Raw genomic sequence first — 13882 nt, 5'->3', positions numbered from 1 at the left:
CAGTATAGTGTATAAAAATATCGAATAGGGTCCTTCCATCCGTAATATAAGCAAGCTTTGTTTTCAAATTCACATAAAACATCCTCACGTTGTGTATCCAACTTTGTATAATTTAAATTCAACACTTCGAGCTTTTAATAGAGGAACATACTAGTCTAACTTTGGTTTAAATCTACAAAAGCTTGAATCTGTGTATAAATAGCATATAGATTTTATGTTCTTGATCAACTTTTAATTAGAAACCAATACAATTACATGTAAATTACATAAACCAAGTATTTTTTTTTTCTTAGCCTTAATATGAACTAAAACATTAGTTTATTTAAGGAGCAATGTGAAAACTTTTGTTAATAATAAAATATTGGGAACAAAAGTGGATAATAATACTGATCCAAATGAGGATTTAACATTATCTCTCATCATTGGCCACCAAGCGGCCACGTCAGCATGAGCAACTAACTTAAAACTGCACCATCACATTTTCACTCACCTCTGCTGTTACCCATCTCCTCCCCCATCAAATTCCACCACCATGGCCGCTGCCGCAGCCGCCACCGGAGCCTCCTTCTTCACCACTCCCTTAAGGGGTTCACGGTCCAAGCACTGGTTCTCTGATTCTCTCCTCGCAACTCCATCCACCCAAGTTCTGCCCATATTGTCCCGCTCTCTGACCATTGAATCGCCTCCGCTTAGAGCTTCCTCGGAGAGGTGGCGGCCGGTTCTGATCATCTCGGCCGCCGTTGTACAAGGAGAGACGGCTGTGATGGTTGGAGTTGAAGAGGGTGTGGAGGAGGAGACGGCGGTGGAAGGCGGTTCTCCAGTGGAGTCTGGGAGTACTAAGCTGTACTTTGGGAATCTGCCTTACAGTGTTGATAGTTCACAGCTCGCCGCTATCGTTCAGGATCATGGTGTCGCTGAGCTCATTGAGGTACATTGCCTGCAAATGTCACTGAGTAGTTTCTATATTGAATTCTAGTAAATGGTTTCACTTCTAAACATAGACATCATATGAAAACTTTGCTTTAGAATCAAGTTCTCATGAGATATCTGGCAAATCACAATGTAGGGTTGGGGTATGAGAGCAACAGTTTCAATTCCCTTTGTATAATAGATGCTTGATTCCCATATTAGACAAGTTCACTAGGAGTTACTTAAGATACCTGCTATATGACTATAGATCTAAATGTTTATGAAGTAATGACCTCAAATCTTAGTGTCCCCTATCAAAGGTTCTATGAATTTTTGAGAAGTTGTTGGCTAGGATATTATATCATAAAGTTGTGTAGAATTGAGATGCATGTTATTAGCTCAAACATCCTAAGGAAAGCCACTAGCATGTTTAGGGGCATACAGGTTTGGTAGTTGGTGGCAACTACTTGTTGAACCAATGAGCTATTATTTGTTCTATCAATTGCTAAAGAGTATGATTATATTACTAGGGTGCTAACAGCGACAAGATGGCATCCAGTACATTATTTATTTCAGGAATGTGCAACTTTAAGGGGCTGCATACATAAATAGCGGGTGACCTTCTTTTGCCTTCATTACCACTAAAATCCAAGCCCATAGCATTAACCTCAATTATTGCCATAAGTAATTAAATTACCTACCATGGGTTGGTCTAGTAGTCATTTGGGAAGGGTGAAAAAGAAGAAATGAATTTAAATCATCGTGACCATCCACCAAATTATGTTCTATGAGATTAAAAAGAAGGGAAAATGCGCCATCAACCTTAATTAGCAAAAAAGAACATGGGGATCTCTACTCTCATTCTTGCAGTGAAGGCTCGAGTTTGATAGAACTCGGTTGCTAAGTAATAAGATGGGTGACCTACTCTCATCCTTGCAACGGAGGCTCGAGTTTGGTGGCACTCTCTAGTCTCTAGCTACTTATCCGCTTTAGTTCAAATATTTAAAATACTCTGTTGTGCTAAAGAAATGTTAAGGCCCTCTGTTCACGGCTTTTGTTGTTTTCACCGAGTCTAACTTCAGATATTAACAGTAAACGAAGAAATGCATCCTTGTAAAAAGAAGATATGTAGTTGTATACTAATGACGATATTTAACTTATAGAAACTCTTGTGGTGCTTTAAGAGAGAAGTTCCAGTGTAGCAAAATTTTATCTGTCAAATCTTTAAAACAGACCGGTCTATTGCCTGCATTTAATCTTTACTTTGAATTATTTCTTCTAAGAGCATATTTTCACATTAAATCTCGTGTTTGTTTAGAGTTTCTAACCAATTCAAGTGGTATAAGGTTCTGTATGACAGAAATACTGGAAAAAGTAGAGGATTTGCATTTGTAACCATGAGCAGCATTGAAGATTGCAATAAAGTGATTGAAAATCTGGATGGAACTGTGAGAATCTCTCTCTGTCACACTTTGTATTCTCCTTTATGTCGCTATATCTATCCTTAGATTGTTTTAAGTTCATAAATAATTGGAACTGTTGAATTCCGATGCTAAATATGAGTATCACTTGTATAATCAGGCTTACATGGGCAGAATTTTGAGGGTTAATTTCTCAGACAAACCCAAGCCCAAGGAACCTTTGTATCCAGAAACTGAGTATAAACTTTTTGTCGGAAACTTATCCTGGTCAGTAACATCTGAAATTTTGACACAAGCATTTCAAGAATATGGAAATGTGGTAGGAGCAAGGGTCATTTATAACGGAGAGACCGGAAAGTCACGTGGTTATGGCTTTGTTTCTTATTCAACAAAATCAGAAATGGAAACAGCTCTTGAAGCTCTTAATGAAGTGGTAAGTGTCTGTCTTCTTTCTACTCATCTTTCTGTTGATATTGTTATTATATCATATAATATCATTTAGTTCAATTGTCTGTTGTTTTCGACTTCATAGGAACTTGAAGGCAGGGTAATACGTGTAAGCTTGGCTGAAGGAAAACAGGCACAGGGGTAGATGTAGAAATGGTTTATTTGTATGTCAAGCATACAGTGGCTAATCAAGAAACGGGAAAGAATTTCTAGCTAGCTGTTACTGAACAAACCGCCAAGTGACTGAATCTTCTCCCTTCTTTCTTGTTGTATATACCTCATTTCCCACTTTTGTACCGTACAAGCTAAATTCAGCGGGAAATTTTATTTTGTCTCCGACAATTGTGGTAGAGATATCATATCAAACTTGAGTTGATTCCAAAGCTGAAAATGGTTGTACCATGATTGAGAATATAATAGCTACGAAAAAATTTCTACTTTGCTATTGCTGCTCAAACGCTAAGTGACTGAAATTTCTTTCTCATTATTTTCACTTAGTCATATCTCATACCTATATCTCACAAATGAGACTGACTACAAGCGTGAAAAACATTTGATGGTGTCTCGTAACTGTGGTAGAGATTTTTGTATCAAGCTTGATTCAGGTTGATGATTAGACACTAAACCTTACAACCAGCTGTAGGAGGGACTAAGGAGTGACGGTCTGAACCAGATGAAATCTACACTACTTAAAGAGAATGGACGACTGTCGCCACCAGCTCTTTAAAGATTTGCTCCTCAAAAACACTTTTCTCAAGACTCTACTCTATTTGCTCAGGTATGAACGGATCACTCTAGTGTTTATACAACTAACAATCTGATTGTACAACAAAATGTCAAGAACTAGCACTCTATATTTGAAACGGATCTCACAGTACCCACATGCTCCAAATTCAAAAACTCATCTTTGGGGACTGTCAGCAAACACCTGGTATGCTGCCCACCAAACAAACCTAATCTTCAAAGGATTTCTAAACTCGAAAGGGGGGAAAGAGAAAGGTTTGGCTGCAGGGCAGTAGTAGACACTGATGAGCGTAGAAATACCAACATAGGCACTAGATTGTGCTGCTCAATGTCTCCCAAGACTTAAAAAGCGCCGTATAGACATAAAAGCGCGGTGCTTATTGTGTCAGCAGACAAGGAGATCAGTTTGCCCTTCTCTTTATGGGCGAAATTATTGTACATTTATGTGCTTTTGGGGTTAATGGTTGTTGCCTAAAACTTGTAAAATGGCGGCTGCTGCAAATTAAAGTATGTTTCTTTTAGTATAGCAAGCTGAGATTTGAACCACAACTCTTTCCCTCAATATTTATATTGAAAAATTGACTTTATTTTTATTATACCTAAAATTTAATTTATATCTAAATGTAATTGAAAGAGTATAATAAGAAACATTGCATTTTGTAGCCATCAAAATTGTAGCTTGTTGACTTAGATACGGTAGAAAATCATATTACAAAAACGACTATCTAATTAGTCAAATATCTCTAATTTTAAACGTTTTAAAATGTTTAGATATATGTAAATGTGAATTGCATGAAAATCTTGGATTTTTGTGCTAAACCAATGTGCTTATATAAATTGATTAAAAATGTTACTAAAAGAATTGATTAATATGACGTCATATGTTGACTTTGGAAAGAGAAATAAAAGAACAAAGGAATAGACATTTAGGGGAAATAAATAAATAGGTAAATAATAATAATAATAATAATAATAATAAAACGGTTTCTTTTTTGCTTTTATTTTTTCCTCCTTCCCTTTTTCCAATTTGATTTAATGACCTAATTGATTGGAAATTAAATCCACAGATAATGAAAAGAAGAAAAAAAACTTAACCCAAAATTTGTAATGATGATGCAATTTCATACGACAGAAAAGCAAACAGCTTGAAACCAAAATCTTAAAAAGAGAGAACAAGAAAAAAAAATCAGTGGCGGAGAAGAAGACTATTCTTCGTTGTAAATTTATCCCTACCTCTCTCTCCCGCTTTATCTCTTAAACCCTTTTGTTCTCTCTCTCTCTCTCTACAACCTCCCTTCACTATCCTACGCCTCTTCCCCTCTCTCTCTCTCATCTAAACCTCGGTATTTGCTACTACTTCATGTGTTTTTGAATTAATCTCTTTGTTGGGTTCATAGATGAGAATGAATCTGAAATGGGTTTTGTTTTTCATTTACATTGGAGCATTGTAGATCTAAGATTTTGATTGATTGTCGGACTTGTTCTTCTTCCTTCTCGATCTTTAGGGTTTAAGGGTTTCCGATAATGGGCACACCCTTTCATATTCCTGTCACTGCTGCTCAGGTTTCTCATTGATTTTTCTTCTTGTTTGGCCATTTGGGTTTTGTTTTCTTGCAGAAATTTGATGTGGGATTTTGTTGGTTTAGGTGGGAACATACTTTGTTGGGCAGTACTATCAGGTTCTTCAGCAGCAACCCGACTATGTTTATCAGTTCTATTCTGATGCCAGTACTATGATCCGGATTGATGGCAATTTCAGAGAGTCCGCCACTGCAATGCTGGTATTTTTCTTTTTCATGTTCTCCCGTTTCCTTTTTGCCTACTTTTGCTGTGGGCCGTACGTCAGAGCACAATGCGAGGATTGTTTGTTTGAGGGTGCATCATGTGTTTGTTTGTTCTTGTTTTTTGATTTTCCATCTTGATGTTTTCCCCTCGATAAAAGAATGTGAGTGGTTTATATACTTATGTTAGAACGATTGGATATGTCCTCGTCCACAGCTTATATTGTTTGTGTGCCATGTGGTCGCTTATGACTGTTGCTTTTTTCATTGTTTTTTCTTTTTCTGTTGAATCGTGTTTGACAATACATTATTTAGTAGATTTCATGGCACTTTTATTCTTGTTCTGCTATTTTCTTATGATTCACCTAGTTTATCTTTGCTGTTTGATCTGCAGCAAATACATGCACTTGTTATGTCACTTAGTTATACTGGGATTGAGATCAAGACCGCGCATTCACTAGAATCGTGGAATGGTGGTGTTCTTGTGATGGTTTCTGGCTCTGTTCAATTGAAGAATCTCAATCGAATGAGAAACTTTGTGCAAACTTTTTTTCTTGCACCCCAAGAGAAAGGCTATTTTGTTCTGAATGACATCTTTCACTTTGTTGACGAGGATCCAGTGCACCATTATCCAGCAGTCTTATTAAGTCAGAGCAATTTGGATTCCAAATTAAATGCTCCTACCGCAGTTCCAGAGACAGGTTTGATTTGTTAACCACTTGGGGAACGGAGTTTTTTGCTGTCTAGATGTATTGGATTGTAGAATACGACCTTTGAGTAATCTTCATTAAAACTATGCTGTTGTTTATACCATTGAGGTGTCCTATTAAATTTTATTTGATAAAGTTTGGTCTTTTGTATTGTTTTTTTATTTTTTGTTGGTGTCACCTATGGAGTTGATTTGATCTTGATTTTCATTTGTAAATCTAACTTTATATATCTTTATGGTTTTGGATGTGTCATGTTGACCACTCTTCCCCTTAATGCTTTGCTGAATGAAGTTATTAACTCTTGTAGTGCCCAATTACTCACTTAATGGAGCAGTCCAGGCACGAGAGTTTGCCCCACCAATTGTCAAAGAAAATGGTCATATCGATAACCATAAGTTTGTAGAACAGCAAGTGCAGCAAGTTCCAGAGCCGAAAAACATTATTGAGGAAAATACAGCAGAAGTAAATTCTATGCATCACAACGCATCAACTGTTTCACAAGATCATTTTCCTGTTTCTGTTGAAGAGCATGCTGAGGAGCCCCAAAAGCATACATATGCTTCAATTGTATGATTTGACATTAATAATCAATTCATCATAGATTTATAACAGTGTTTATCATTATGCTTAGAACTGAAATGACTTCATTTATTTTAATTTCTTTAGCTAAGGGTTGCTAAAGGACAAGATGTTCCCGCTCCCGTTGCTGCTCCACAATATCCTGTTAGTAAGGGCACGCCACCTGCTTCCGAGCAAAACTACACTCCACCTCCCACCAGTCAGCATGTACCTTCAGCTTCCCAAAATAACTCTGAAATGGAACAGACAGGAGGAGAGTTCCCTTCGATTGATGATGAAGGTTAGCCATGTTGTATTGTTAATTATTCATCTGTTTAGCTATTTATGTGCGAAGCATGACCTCTTTTAATGTTTGATATATGAAGGTGAAATAAAGTCGGTTTATGTAAGAAACTTGCCATCCACTGTGTCTGCTTCAGAAGTTGAGGAGGAATTCAAGCATTTTGGCAAACTAAGTTCTGATGGGGTGGTTATTAGGAGTCGCAAGGTCTGCTATCTTTTTCTTCGTCTTCTTCCTTTTCTTTTTCTTTTCTTTTCTTTTCTTTTCTTTTCTCTTCTTTTCTTTTCTCTTCTTTTTTTGATCTTTTCAACGTATATTCTTGATGGCTGTCTTTGATCTTTTCACGTATTTGATTGCTTAACTGTCTCTTGACTTACCTTACAGGATGTTGGTTTTTGCTATGCGTTTGTCGAATTCGAAGACATTACTGGTGTCCAAAATGCAGTCAAGGTTTTGCTTCACCTGAAATCCTTGGAATTCACTGTTTTCTTCTCTCTTTCTTGTAAATTGAAATTTTACTTTCTGCTCCATGGTTTAAACCCCCCCAAGAAAAAAATAATCCCATCCAGTAACTTTTCCTTTTTCAATTAAAATATTTCCTATATTATGGCGTTTGGAATCTTTTTTTTCTTTTACTTGAAGAGCTATTTTGAACAAATTTCTATTCTCAAGGAAAGACAAATATCTTCTGTTTGGCGGATCACAGCTTCACTTAATAGAGATTCTGATTAATAGTTCCTTTTTTCCTTTCCAGGCGGGTACTGCCCAGGTTGCTGGGCGTCAAGTATACATCGAGGAGCGGAGAGCAAACAGCAACATCCCGCACCGAGGAGGAAGTAAGCATTCTTTCACATTGTGCTTCTGTAGATATATATATTAAAAAAGAAAAAATTATTTTTTATGTTGGTATATTCCAATTCAAAGTACATGCGCTGCACCCACTGTCATTCTGATATGATAAACCATGTGAACGGCTTTGCCGGTTCGTTGTAAACTTGCGATGCATGAAATCAACCGAAACTAATATGACTAGTGAAACTGGCCTTTTTTCTGCCTGCTTATGGACATGCTTCTTCTGTATGCACGGTGGTATCATAGATTGATTTGAATGGAACATCAAAGATGTTTTAAATATCTTATTGAGTTTTAGTTCTGAATTCATTTTTGCTACTGCCTGCCCAAATATTGAATTGTGATCAGGAAGGGGTAGAGGAAGAGGGAGCTATCACACCGAGTCTTCGAAGGGACACTATAATTCTCGTAGTTACAGTTACAGTATGGGAGTTCGAGATGGAAGCGACCGTGAGTACATCAGACCAAGGGGCAATGGCTTCTATCGACCTACTACAAGACAGGAGAAAGGGAACGTAAGCCATCAAGTAACAAGAAATGGAGAAATTCCATCAGAGTTGTCATAGCTCGTTTAGCCAAGCAATTTTTTTGGTCCTAGCATTATCAGCTCAGCAGAGGCACTCACCTTACATTGAAGAATAATTCGAGTCATTATAAAGCCATTTGTCTGTGGGAATATGAATTGCATTATTTTTTCCATTGAGTTTCTTGATTCAAGAACATTTCATGAAACTCTCTGTTTTTGCCTGTGGTATGCTTAAAATTAATATTCATTATTTTAGATATAATCAAATTCTGTCTCACTCACCTATAAAGCGTTGAGTTGCAGATTTTATGGTATTCATTCAATTATATTATTATGCAATGCAAAATTATTATGAAATGTTTTTCATCTTGTTTCCATAAATATATGTGCATACTGCACTTCTAGATTGTCATGGTATCGAGATTAATATGCAATAGCTTATTATTGATCAAAGCAACAATTTTGAACCGATTTCTGATGTAAAGAACACCAACTTTCTGAAGCTTATTATCATTCAGGGTTATTAATGTTTCGTATGGTAAAACTAGAACAATATTATTTGCTTCAAGTGCATCACTTTATACATTATATCATTGGCTATGTTGGGTTTATTAAAATTCAAGCATTTCCTACAGAAACTGTCACTGTGTTTGAAGGCCATTGAGAGTCATTTTTGCTTGCCCCATCTTCCTCGTATTCGTCCGTCTCCCAAAGAAAGCTTGCATAAGCTCCAAGAACATAGCTGAAAATGAAAAAGAAAAAGAGGGCAATGAAATATTAATTGCGACCAAAACATGCCCGAAAAACCAAAGACCCCAATTGACATGCAAGTATGTCGATAACTACGAGGACACTAATTGAATCTCTTCACAACCAATTGATTAAAAAACAAAAGCTAACAATGATCTGCAATAAAAGGAGCCTGTTTGATCTACCTGTTTGTAGGAGAGGCTTCAACTGCTCTCTCGAAGTTATTTAATGCTTTATTGTAGTCATGATGAAGCTCCCACACCAGTTTTGCATATTCTGATAGCAACTCCCCATCGCTTGGGTCTGCTTGGATGCCACGGTAGTAGTATTCCTCTGCTCCTTGGAGGTCTACTTTGGACTGCAGGCATCAACAAACATGAATATCAACATCTCAAAGTAATGCTAGTTGTTGAAAAAAAAAAGTTTCAAAGATTACAGGAGAATTTCAAACGACCTTAGCACAATGCAACCTAGTTAGTGTTCAAAAAATCAACACGCCGAGAAAGAGTTTTCTTAGTTATCGATGTTTAGATCAACCATATGACTAGTGCTGAAACTTCAATCAAAGCCTTTTTTATAGAGAGCATAACCCGGTAAAATGATCTCTCAATGTGATTAAATACCAAAAAGAACATGACCATTCTCACCTGTTTCAAGAACCGTGCGTAGTTTTTCAGAAGCAATGGATCGGTGGGGTTCTCCTTGAGCATCTTCTCATAATACTCCTGCATATCACTCTCACCAGTGTCAGATGCCGGTTCAATTCTTTCTTCAGGGGATGAACTATTAACCTTGTTGCTGTCTTCTTCACCTGGTATCTGCAGATGAACAGGACATGAGGGGCCAATTATACGTATTAGCTCTGAAAATGCAAAGAGACCATGCAAGGAAGAGTGAAGCACCATAGTTTCATCCTCCTCATTCAGTTCCCACAGGAATTTAGCTCGTGCTGCAAGAATATCGCTGCCGATTAAGAAATAGAAACATTCAGTTCATCTGATGGAAAGACTAAAGTTGTCGCTCTTGAATTCAGGTCAATATCCATATCAGAAATGCAAAATTTATTTAATCAATTCAATGAAGAACGCCGGTAACAATTTCATTACTCTACTGCCACATGAATTCAACCTGTTATTTGGAGCAACAAGAGCTGCACGTTCAAAGTAACTTGAAGCTTTAGCTTGATCGTGATGGAGTTCCCAAACCAACTGAGCATATAGCACGAGAATTTCACCATCTTCAGGATATGTTATTGTAGCTTGATAGCTCTGTTCCTCAGCTTCATCAAGTTTTCCCTCGGACTGTCGATTGCCATCATCACAACATCAAAAAGAAATGGTGTTAACTAAGACTTTTAAGATTAGTCTCAGTAGATTCACTTCATAACTTGATAAAACAAGAAGCAAAAGAGTTTGTTCTTTTTCCACAGACAGAACAGATCCAACCCTCACTGGTTCACTTCATAATTTCAGGATTGGAAAATCAACTCAATTGAGATTCAGAAAGAACAAGGAGTTCAAAACAAACCCATGAACATAATTCTTGCAGAACGACCAGAAATTCAATGCATCAAACCCATAATTGATAGGTAAAATTTATCCAATTCACGAAGATTTAGCAGTACATCACAAGGAAATACAGATGAAAAACTTCTGAGGGGAGTAGGAGAGTTTACCCATAAAGACTGCACATAGTCCCTAAGAGGCAACGAAGGATGGATTGAGGGCGTCTCATCCACCATCTTCTCGTCAAAGAAATCAACAGAATCATACCCACCGCCAAGACCAGATGCATCCATTCCAAGACCTGCCGCTAAATAGAGCGGAGGACTTGCGGGTCTAAGGTTAACCTCACTGTCGTCAAAACCCCGGTTGAGACCATCTTCATCTTCCATTTCTTCCTCTTGAATCAACCCCATAGCCCTTTTAGAAAAACTGAAATCATTTCCAGTACTACCCAGAACTTCTTCTTTGTTCACTTCAATCATAACACCCTTCTCAAATGCTTCTAACCCCATGATTTGTTCTTGATTTTCATCATCAGTGTAAATGGAAAACGAAGCTGTGGAGTGCAACATAGAAGAGCAAGAGATTGATCTTCCTTTCTGCTATGTTGCTGCCGAATCACACTAAATCCCAAATCCCAAGTAGCTTTGGAGAAGGCAGATTTCTATGAAAAATTAAATTTTTAACAAATTTCTCTTTTGGGAAATGGAAACAATTTTAATAATCCCACTTAGAAAGAACTGATTTTTTCCAATTGAGAGATATTTTGATGCATTTTTTTTTTTCTGGGTTTAAATTGATGGCTTGTTAGATTTGTATATCGAGAAGGAAGTTGGGTGAGAAGGAGCAAGATGCATGTGATTAGATTTTTCGAAACACTTTAAATAGTCACATGAAATCAATAGACTATTAGATGAAAAGAAACGAAAAATCTAGATATTGTATAGATCTTTGTAGCCTTCCCTATCCACTCTCATTCCTCGTCTTCGTAGTCGGGATCGGGAGTCTCCGTTCGGAGATTCAAGTCCTCGAGAAAAATCCACCCTTCTTTGGTTTTTCTTTTTAATTATAATCTATAATAATTATTAAATATATATCGATATTTTTAAAAATTTACAAATATAATCAAAGTTTGATAAATTTTTACACATAAATATTTTTGTGGTTTATCAGTTATAGACCGGTATTTGTTATATATTTGTATATACTATTGTAGATTTAGATAGATTATGCTATATTTATAATTTTTTAAAAATACTGATATATACTTAATTATTATGAAGATGGTAGTTATATTTGCAACTACTTTTTTTTTCTTAAGAATATTGTCAACTATCAAATAAAATGCTTGACAAAATATATTAAGAATAATTATAATGGATAACAATTTTTAGAATAATTATTAAATATGTAGCAATATTTAAAAAAAAAATTGCAAATATAGCAAAGTCTCTCGTATCGTTGATAGACCAACATTTGTTACATGGTCTATCAGTGATATACTCTTATCATTGATAGATTTTGTTATATTTGCAATTTTTTAAAAATTTTGCTATATACTTAATTATTTTGAATATAATTGCTACATTTGCAACTATCCCAAATATTAAATATTTTATCTTAAAGTAAATAATTTGTATTTCTTTTAGAGATTGTCATGGATAGCAAAAATAAATAAATAAATAAATAAAACTATTTATATAATAAGCTATAGAGAATTTGATGATTTTATTAGATTTCGTAAATAGTTTCGTTTTTTTATTATATTTAAAAATGTCTATTTTTTGAAAAAAGTTTCTATTTTTCAAGTATTTAAAAATAGTTAAATTTTAATATTTATACTAAATTTGTAAATATTTTGGGTCTATTAGCTTTGTTACCGTAATTTTTATTCAATGTGTGATCAATTTAAGTGGTCATTAGAATTTGCAATTGGAAAATAGATATTACAATTTATCGACAAAGTTAGTTGCTAGAGCATGTTGTACATTTTTTTGGATTCAAATTTTTGTAGTCCATTAGAAGAAGAAAAATAAAAATTATAGACAATTAAAAGGTTTTTTTTCTTTTCTTTGTGTGTGATTGGGAGTAGAGCACTGCTAGATTTGACATTGCAAAGATTTTTTGTAATCCAAGTTTTGTGCACATGCTCTTATTTCTTTGATTTTTATTATAAAAAAGACAAATCATATAGTTTATATGCAAAATAATGTCTTTTTTCATAAATTAAGCAATCAATCAACCTTTAATAACTTTATGCAAAATGATTGTCTTTCAATCAAAGTGATTTCAAATGAGAACAAGTGAAATTACTTACCTTTAGATCTAAATGAAGCAAAGGGAAAATTCATCCTATTGTTATTTTTTAAGCAAAATTTCTGTAATATTTTTCTTGTTTAAATATTGCAACCAAATCGTCCAGATTTATTTTACTTTTTTAAAAAAAATGAAGAATTTATTCGTGTATTATTATCGAGATAGTGATAGCAAAACTAATAATAAAAGTTTTATGATCGTTGTTTGTGTAATTATCTCCGGTAGTATTTGATACTGCTACTTTTAAGAATATATAAATGTTATTTATATACCCCTATCCAAATATATATTTTAGAAAAAATGTAAAAATTTACGTAGTTTAAAACATTTGAATAATTTCATTTTCAACTATTGTTTTTAGAAAGTAAGGTCAATAATAAAATGAAATTTAAAACATAACCATCTATTTTGATTTTGAGATTGTTACAAATATAGTAATTAGATTCAAAATATTAACATTTTTAAAATATTACAAATATAATAAAATATGTCAAAGTTATAAAAATCTTTTCTTAATAGATTAGGCAGTAAATATTGGTTGTTATATATTTAATTATTATTTTTAAAATGATTAACGATTATTAAAAAATTGTTTTGTTTTTCTTTAGTGAAGGGAGGTTTTGGGCCCAAGGAGAGATATCTTGAAAGCCCAAATCTCGAGATCCACATCAGCTCAGGAAAAAGAAAAGTCAAAACACTTTCCAATAACTCAATTATCATTTATCATGTTCACATCAGCCATTAGTTTGAGAATATAGTTTATAACTTTATATTATATGAAGTTTGCCTATTTGTAATATTTTGTATATATATATATCCTTCTGAATTTTATAAATTTTGTTTCTGTCCATAATTTACCTTGCATTGCAGTAGCCGTTGTGTTCGTGTTAATTTTAAAATAGTTAAAATCATTTTTGTCATATGTGAAACATTCTAATATATATGTCTAACTACTTATAGTTAACCATGACAATATATTTTTACGACAAATCTCAAACTTCAAAATCAACAAAAACAAGATCATGTACCAATTAAGCTATGTTATAGAGACAGATAGTGACA

General features: G+C 34.6%; 1 protein-coding gene and 1 pseudogene across 1 annotated transcript; one reads left to right on the top strand and one right to left on the bottom strand.

Annotated features, from left to right (window-relative positions):
- Positions 1-478: 478 nt before the first annotated feature.
- Positions 479-8365, top strand: LOC103483544 (nuclear transport factor 2-like; annotated as a pseudogene).
- A 378-nt stretch (positions 8366-8743) lies between these two features.
- Positions 8744-11555, bottom strand: LOC103483542 (uncharacterized). Its single transcript, XM_008440231.3, has 6 exons — positions 10675-11555; positions 10128-10300; positions 9902-9962; positions 9647-9817; positions 9185-9357; positions 8744-8991 (listed from the first exon to the last, which is right to left on the bottom strand). The coding sequence occupies exons 1-6, from the start codon at positions 11074-11076 to the stop codon at positions 8868-8870; spliced, it is 1104 nt and encodes a 367-aa protein (XP_008438453.1). The 5' UTR covers positions 11077-11555; the 3' UTR covers positions 8744-8867.
- Positions 11556-13882: the final 2327 nt, after the last annotated feature.

The sequence above is a fragment of the Cucumis melo genome, chromosome 6 (genome assembly GCF_025177605.1).
Source record: "Cucumis melo cultivar AY chromosome 6, USDA_Cmelo_AY_1.0, whole genome shotgun sequence".
NCBI lineage: Eukaryota > Viridiplantae > Streptophyta > Magnoliopsida > Cucurbitales > Cucurbitaceae > Cucumis > Cucumis melo.
This window is presented reverse-complemented; position numbering and strand designations above follow the sequence as displayed.